The sequence below is a fragment of the Geospiza fortis genome, unplaced genomic scaffold (genome assembly GCF_000277835.1).
Source record: "Geospiza fortis unplaced genomic scaffold, GeoFor_1.0 scaffold114, whole genome shotgun sequence".
Taxonomy (NCBI): domain Eukaryota; kingdom Metazoa; phylum Chordata; class Aves; order Passeriformes; family Thraupidae; genus Geospiza; species Geospiza fortis.
Window position 1 is genome coordinate 2343347 of NW_005054383.1, and position 8435 is coordinate 2351781.

At 43.6% G+C, this 8435-nt stretch overlaps 1 protein-coding gene across 1 annotated transcript in view; it reads left to right on the top strand.

Moving 5' to 3' along the window:
* ADCY9 (adenylate cyclase 9) overlaps positions 1 to 8435 on the top strand; it is a gene marked incomplete at its 5' end in the record, with an annotated part of 83064 nt that overhangs the window by 53904 nt on the left and 20725 nt on the right. The window contains 2 exons of the mRNA XM_005425270.2: positions 938 to 1155; positions 5641 to 5743. Of these exons, the coding sequence (XP_005425327.1) occupies positions 938 to 1155; positions 5641 to 5743 (321 nt within the window). The remainder of the gene's footprint in view (positions 1 to 937; positions 1156 to 5640; positions 5744 to 8435) is intronic.

The window sequence follows — 8435 nt, forward strand, 5'->3', positions numbered from 1 at the left end:
ATGCTACATGATAAGTGATAAGATATGAAGGGGGGGAGATGAACACTTAAATATGCCAAGTTTGTTCTATGTTTGCATTTGAAAATGATCCTGACTAACTGCAGTTCATTTTCATTCTAACCACACTTAGCTGTCTAATTCTTTTGGAATTGCTTCAGTACATATTGGTCTAGGTCAAACAAAATGTAAAAGAGGGAACTTCAGGCTCCACGAAAATAGAATTATTTTTGTTTAAAAGTAATTTGTGCTCTCCAATGACAGCAGAATTGGTGATACTATGTACCTAAGCCACGTTGCAAGCTGTTGTCAAAATTAAAGCTGTCTTAACTAATAGAAAGGCAAAAGCAAACCAGAAAAAAGAATTATGTCTAAGAGAAGAAGATGTACTTTAATTTGCAGGAGTTTTTGTTGTAGGATGAGATGCAGGAGTTTTTGTTGTAGGATGAGAGGTACAAAAGGGCTGATCCCACAGGTGGGGGAGAGGGGGAACCACTGGGAAGGCAGCAGGCCTGTGGTGGTCAGGGGAAGGATCAGCAAGGGCTGGCAGAGTGAGTTGTCTCATGACCCAGGGAGAGTCAGCACAAATTAAATGTGTATTTAAAAGCATTCTAGAAGAGTCTTATCCATAAGATAAGTGAATGAAATTTGGGCTTGTGGTTGGTTGTCATTGAGAGTGTGAAAATGTGCTTTGTTTTCTGCTCCTTGGAGAGTTGGTTCATAGAAAGCACAAAGGTGGCACCTGAGGAGGCACATGGGAGGTGTGGGAGATGCAAGCCCAGGAAATGTGGATGGTTCAGGGCAGGGGCAGCTTGGTCTCTGTGGCCAGGGCAGAGCTCAGGGTGCTGAGGGCAGAGCTCCTCTCAGTTTTTGTTCCTTGCAACCCCTCCTGTCCATTTTTCTGACATTCCCTGGGTGTGTTTTGCTCTCTGTTGTCCAGGCTCCAGGAGGACACAGCCCAAAGACCCAGAATGGACTTCTGAGTCCTCCCCAGGAGGAGAAGCTCAGCAACAGCCAAACCTCTCTGTATGAGATGCTGCAGGAGAAGGGGCGCTGGGGCGGCGTGAGCCTGGACCAGTCAGCTCTGCTCCCCCTGAGGTTCAAAAACATCAGGGAAAAAACAGATGCCCACTTTGTGGATGTGATTAAAGAAGACAGGTAAGGAGAATGGAGCTGTGCAGTGGAAAACCCTGTAAAGGTATAAAGGAAAATCCTGAGAAGGCATACTGGGGTCCCATATCTTTAGTATTTGTGTGCTTTTTGTCTGATTTCAGTAATTGTTGTCAACATATATCATATTATAAGCTTCCTGATTTTAGTCTTTATTCTGCTTAAACTACAGTAGAAACTTGATGTCAGAAACTTTCTGTTTAAAATAAGTAAAACTAGTTTTTCATTGCTTCCAGGGTGAACAGTCCTCCTGTCAGTCCTCCTTCAGTTGAGTCTTTGAAGGGGAAATTGCTCTTTAAATCACTTGTCACAAAGCTGAACTCCATTTTATAATCCAAAGTCCTCTAAAATGCGTGTAGTGTGTACCTTCCTCTGCAGTTTAGGGTGTAACATAAAATCTGAACCACAAAACTCACATTTTTTTACATAGTAAAAGAAGAATGTCTGATAACATGTGACTAATCATGAAATCCTACTGGGCTTGGAAGCAGAATTAATAAAAGTGAATTCTCATGGACTTATATTCTACTTAGATATTGTAAAATGAGTTTCTCTCTCTGTTTCAAACAAAAAACCTTATTTTGGGCAGAGGAAATGTTCTTCAAAATTCAGTAGTGTGGGATTTTTATCAACACACAACTATATCTCCATTATGGCAGTGACTTGACTGGAGCAGTTAAACAGATAGCTGGAGTTTGTTATTATTTATGGCTGTTTTTATTTTTATTTCATTGCTTCCACTCAGATTGAGGGTATTTTCTCTAATATCCTTGAAACTGTGTTCTCCTGTGGACTCAGCTGCTTGGAACAGGGACACCATCACCTTTATGGAAGCATGACTTAGGGAGAAGTGAGAAGGAGGGAGAGGAGTCCCTCTCCAGTCTCTTACCTAGATTTTGTCAGTTTACCTTTCTCCTGTTGCCACTTGAGTCAAAATTTAGGGTTCTTTATTGTTTTTCTCAGTGTGTGGTCTGTCATTAGTGGCTGAGAATGGAGGTTTAGCTGATATTTCCAAATATTAGAAAATAGATGGATTGGGAATGTCCAGGTGTTGGCAGAAATCAGCCAGAACAAATAGGAATATTTTTTAAAATGTAACCAGCACTCTGCAAACTGTAAGTTATAGAAGTAGCTTAATTTATGCAGTTGGTCTGCTGAAGATACCTCACTCAAGTTCTTGTGTTCTGGTGCTTTCCTCCTCCACTCCCAAAATGGGTAATTTTTTCTGATTTGGAAGAAGGAGTACCATGATTTGAGATCAGTCAAAGCCTGGCTTTTTTTTTTGGTCCCAATTAAATATCATCATTACCATATTAAGTGGGCCATTTCTTGTTGCCAGGGAAACTTCTCTGCTGAGTTCAGTTCATGTAAACATAACTTTCCAAAAATAATCTTCTGATTAATTAGATCTATGTGAAATGCTTTAAGCCTACCAGTTTACACTGATTTTTTCAACATTTCTCAATGAGAAATTATATGGAATAAGTAATTTTAAAATGTTCTTGGTCCTCTGCTGTAAAACATAATTGTTTGTCTTGATGAATCCAGTATCTATGAAGATTTTTGAATGGGGAATTTGAGGTGTCTCAAGGAGGGGACCAAATTTCCTTGTGGTCATTTTACAGAAATCCCCATTTTCACTGAGTTCTGCTGTGTTGGTTTGATGCTGTTGCAAAGCCAAGTGATCTTCCTTGAGCACTGAGCAGTGATTTCCACTGCAGGGCACTTGGATATAAATTCCGGTTAACAGAAAATACTTAACCCAGATATGGTGATAAAGTGCATCAATTAATCCCACAGGCTTCCTGCAGAGCTGGGAAGGGTTAAACATATCCTGGGGGGATTCAGGAGCCTGTAGACTGCATTAGGAAGCTGCCTGGGGCTAGCTGGGAGGAAATGCTGGACCCTGGGGATCTTGAGCTCAGCTGTGTGCCTGAGAGGCTTTTGCAGGCCAAGATTTCACCTTGGAGATGATACCTTGGCACAATTCCAATGTTCTTTAAAAATAATATTAATAAAGACAGTGTTAGTGTGGCATGTTTGTATTAGTACATTACAAAAGAGTTCTTTTATGAAAGTTACCAGTTCTTACAACTTGATTCTCTATATTTAACAAACAGTGAATACTTTCAGCTTCGAGTCTGGCTTTACTTCTGTAAAAATCCTGTTCTTTGTTCACTGTAACCTGCACATTATTGTGCTCTTTAAAAGAAAACTGTAGGGTAAGATTTAGAATGTTTGAATTTAATTTCACTGGGAATATCCTCAAAGGATTCTTGGTTTGAGGATTTTTGTTTCCAAAAAAATTAGATATTCCTTCGGTTATAAACCTTCTGAAGTACAAGAAGCAAGTACTGGGGTGCTGATCAGGGCAGTACTCACAATGATCTCTTCAGACTTCCAGAGCAGAATCTCAGGGATGTCTGAAGCTCCCCCAGAACTGGGTTCTGTGCAGCCCTTCATCCCCTCCTTGGGGCAGTTTCTTGTTGAAATGCTTCTTCATTATTTTAAATTTTTTTGTTTCTTTCATTTCCCACTTCCCAGTCTTGCTTGATCTGGGGAGCACCCTGTGCTGGGAGGCAGAGGCCTCCTGGGAAACAGATTCTGTACTTGACTGTTTCATCAAGTGGGATCTTCCTTTTGGAGACAGAATGAGCTGACAGGGAGCTGAGAAGGCCCCAGGAATGCTGCCTTCCCCCTGGCTCCATCGTGTTCCACCTTCTGGTTCGTGCTGCACTGTGGAGCTGGACTGATCCTCCTACACCCTCACCCAGCACAGCAGCTCCATCACCACCTCCCTTGAGCTTCCCTGCAGGAAAAAAGGGGATGCAGCAGTACTTAAAAAAATAACAACCCAAAAGCTTTCAAAATTTTTATTATAAGATGCTCTTAGAGCATCTAAGAAAGGTGAGGAATGAAGACAAGAATGAAAGAGAGAGGGCTGACTCAAGTGAGAGTATCCTGATATTTTTAATGTATTGGCCAAAGCCAGAATGTTTAAAGGTTACCAAGTATTGGCCATACTTATGCTTGGACTCCTTTGTCTTCTCTAGCATCAGTCTAGGAATGTGTGTTTGGTTGATCTTGCATCTCGGTTTAAAAAAAAAAAGCTTCCCACATGCCATCTTGTGCTGGGAGCTTCCAAGAAAACCTCTTAGGCAAGAGTTCCATAAAAATAAACAGAAAATAACCCTGAAACCAAACCCCCTTAAACAAAGAATTCAGGCACAGACAAGCTCTGTAGGATCTTTCTTTCAGCTTCTTCATCTGCTTGGAATTTGACCTCATGTGCATCTCTGGTTTTTGCTCAGAGTCACCAGCTTGGAAATTGCCCACTGTGCCTGTGGCTCTGGTGCTGCATCTCCCAGGGTGGGAATAACAGTGGGAAAGGAGCCTTGGATTCAGAGGGATTTTAGAAACAATTCCCTGTAAATAACACATGGAATCAGCTGGTTGGAGATGAGAGGCGGTTCACAGGCAGGGAGGAGTGTGTTTGGAAGCTGCACAGAGCAGGGGGGACAGGGACACCAGTGCCACAAGCAGGTGTGACCTTGCTCTGTGACCCTGGGCACGAAGCACTCGGTGCTCTCGAGTCCCTTCAGCTCCCTGGTCCCTGCTCAGGGGACAAAAGACTGGCACCAGGTGCCAGCAGGAAACTTCATTCATAAACCTCATACTGCTGATGCAAAACTTAGCTTCTTCCAGAGGATGGGGAATAAACCTGACTTCCAGTGATTGAAGCCACTTTAATGTTGTTGTGGGATTTTTTTCGCCTTCTGTAGAAAAGATGAAGGTGAAGGAGGGCATGAACGCCCTCTGGTAGATGCTGCCTCTGGGTTCCTTAGCCCTGATGTCATTAGTTGTCACTGCCTTTGTTGATGGTGCTGGTCATTCCAAATCTCCCATTTCAGGAGTAAATCTCAGCTCTCCATCTCTTCTGTTCAGCCCAGATCATTAAGGGAATGTTCCCAGTTGAGTTACTGAGTTATTTTAGTGTCTGAAATAACAAGAAACTGCTGTTTTCTAAAATGGGCAATGGGTTTTTTTTCCCCCATAACAATTTGTCACCTTTGTCATCCTTGGCTTGCTTTGAGCCATAGAATTCCACCCAAGACACAAATATCCCACAGCCACGTGTCTCCAGAGGTTGTGTGTCTGCAGCAGCAATTAACCTTTACTATTTGCTGGCTTATGTTACAATTATCTGTACTCATCAGTTAGATCTGTTAAATTTCTGGAAGGACTTGTTAGACTCTTCCTGGAAATATAAAAGTTTGCTTTTTTTGTGGAATATTTCCTTTCACTGAGCAAGTGATGTGGGTAAGAGGATACTTTGGTGATCAAGAAAGAAGAAAAACCACAGGAACTTCAAAGCCAAGTGCCAGCATCCCTGGAAACAGCAGCCACACTCTGGGGGGGCCTGAAGGAGGTACAGCTGAACAAACTGATGTTGGTTTTGTCTTCTCTCTTCAGCCTCATGAAAGATTACTTCTTTAAACCACCTATTAACAAGCTGAGCCTCAACTTCTTGGATCAGGATTTGGAGATGTCCTACAGGACGAGCTACCAGGAGGAGGTGTGTTTCTACTGGCATTGGTTTCTGTCTGTGATCTGTCTGAGCCACTGTCTGTCCTTGGGGTTTTTAACACAATTTGTTGCAGTTCTTTCATGACAAGGGTCATGAAATGTCAAATGTGATTTCCTGCTTGATATTGCTGCCTCTGTAAAGAGTCTCCTTTCAGTTTATTATAGAACTGTGGAATGGTTTGGGTTGGAAAGGACCATAAAGCTCATCCCACCCCACTCCCTGCCATGGGCAGGGACACCTCCCGCTGTCCCAGGCTGCTCCAAGCCCTGCCCAGCCTGGCCTTGGGCACTGCCAGGGATGCAGGGGCAGCCACAGCTGCTCTGGGCACCCTGTGCCAGGGCCTGCCCACCCTCCCAGGGAACAATTCCTAATTCCCAATATCCCATCTAACCCTGCCCTCTGGCAGTGGGAGCCATTCCCTGTGTCCTGTTACCCCAGGCTATCATCCAAAGTCCCTCTCCAGCCCTCCTGCAGCCCCTTTAGGCACTGGAAGAGCTCTGAGGTGTCCCTGGAGCCTTCTCCAGGCTGAACACCTCCAGCATTCCAAGCCTGACATCAGAGCAGAGGAGTTCCAGCCCTTGGAGCATTTTTTGCCATGCCCTGAGTCTAGTCCAGTGTTTGGGCTGGAAATCTGAGGTACACTGATTTTCTCCATGTTCAGGTTAATGTTCCAGGTCTTTAGGGTGGCCAGAGGACCATGCTGAAGATGGTCAAGGACCAATAGCTGCTTGTCTTCTCATCAAATATTCTAACTTTCAGAATGGTAACTTGGAATTTGATTGTTGTTTAGTCACAGTTTCATGGTTATCCCTGTGGAATCCAAACCTGTGCTGAATTCAAATGTCCTAATTGCATAGGTGTGCAGCTCAAAACATGGGAATTGTAGGGAGCAGTAAATTGTAAGGAACTTGGTATTTTCTTCAGGATTCTGCAGTGAGTGTAAAAACTCCTTAATTCCCTTGGGGGCTAGTAATATCACAGGCTTTCCACAGCACTGGATTTTCCTGCCTGACTGATAGGAACTGGCAAGATAGTTTAAATTTATCTAAAGTGACATTAGGTGTCAGTTAGAACTGAGGCTACATTTCCACCAGTAGCTGCAAAATTGCTGCCAAGAAAAGGCAATTGCTGTGCCCTCCTTGCTCCTCCTCCTCCTCCTCCCTGCTCCTTCTAATGGCTCTGGTGCTTCTCAGCCTTCCCCGCTGTGAGCAGTGCATTTACTGGCCGAGCATGAAATATTCATGGTTTGTTTTTTTTGTTTGGGGCTCTTTTTATTTTCTGTTTGGGGCTCTTTCTCTTTGCATCTGGGGCTGTTTTGTGCTGGGTGGAAGCAGCAGCAGCTCTGGAGGGGTTGGCAAGTGCCCGAGGCAGCGCAGATAAGCGTCCGGCAGCAGGAAGGGGAGTGGGCCCTTCCCTTCCAGCAGCATGAGCTGCTCATTTGGGTGATCCATCTGCACAGCTGCATCTGGAGAAATTAGGGGTGGGTTTCTTTTCTTCCCAGTGTGTCCTATATCTGAGGGCAGGAGGATTGCTGCTTCTGCTGTTTGTTGCTTTCAGTTCTGGGCAGTGTTGTCACATTCTTCTTAGCAATATTTGCTTGTTTTCCAATACTTCCACTTGACACCTCACTTAATTTATTGTATTTTAGCAAAGGAAAGCCCAGTTGTGCTGCAGTTCAGTCTCTTCACTTTGGTCAGGAGCTCCATGCTCATCCTGCAGCACTGTAATTTAGTGGTGTCTCTCTGCATAAAGTTCCTGTAGCAACAACAGGGAGAAACTTCCTGTGGGATGCAGCCTGCAAAATTTGCAAACTGTAAAGAAAATAGTAAATCAAGTAGTTTCCAGTGGAAAGATTGGAAAGAGAAGCAAAGCAGAGATAGTAAAGCATATACAGATGGACCTATTAGTTTAGCTATGTAGGAGATTCCTAGAATGAGCAGAAATGTGGCCTGTGCATTTTGTTAGTGGCAAGCTAATAATTTGAAAATTATTACATAAACCTTCTTGAAAGTGGGAATTTTCACTCTAACTCTGCAGCACTGGGGCAAAAATCTGTTAAAGCTTAGCAGAGTTCTGGTTGAAAACAACAATGAAATCTTTTGGAAAGTGAAAAGATTTGACAACAGTCCAGGTTCTCTAATGGCCTGACAGTGAATGCTGCTAAAAGTGACTTCAGCACCCCTGAATTCACCTCTGATTATGCAGTGCCAGCTGCAGGCTCAGGTTGTGATCCTCTCTGGAATCAGCTCCGCTTCCCAAGAGCCTTAATCTGTTCTCATTTGGAAATGAAGGCACTACTTAGCACTGCTAGAGCATCTCTAACTCTGTCACTTGGGGACACAGTGCTGCTTCCCTTAATTCAATTGATGGCACTTCGTGTGGATGAACAGGATTCTGCCACCCCTTCAAGTTAAAAGGTCATTTTGGCACTGAAGTGATGCTGGCTGGATTTGTTAGGTTGCAGAGAGGTACAAATGAAGAACAAGTTTGTTTCCCAGTATTGCTGAGCACAGGAAGTGTTCTGAGGAACAAAAGAAACCTCCAAATTAAACCAGAGTGCTCCAACTGGGCACCTTCATGGTGACATTGATAACATAATTTCTGGTTTTCTTTGGAGATAGATTGCTTTCTAAACTTGGACAGATACAAACACTCCTAGGACTGGGCTCACCTTCGTAAG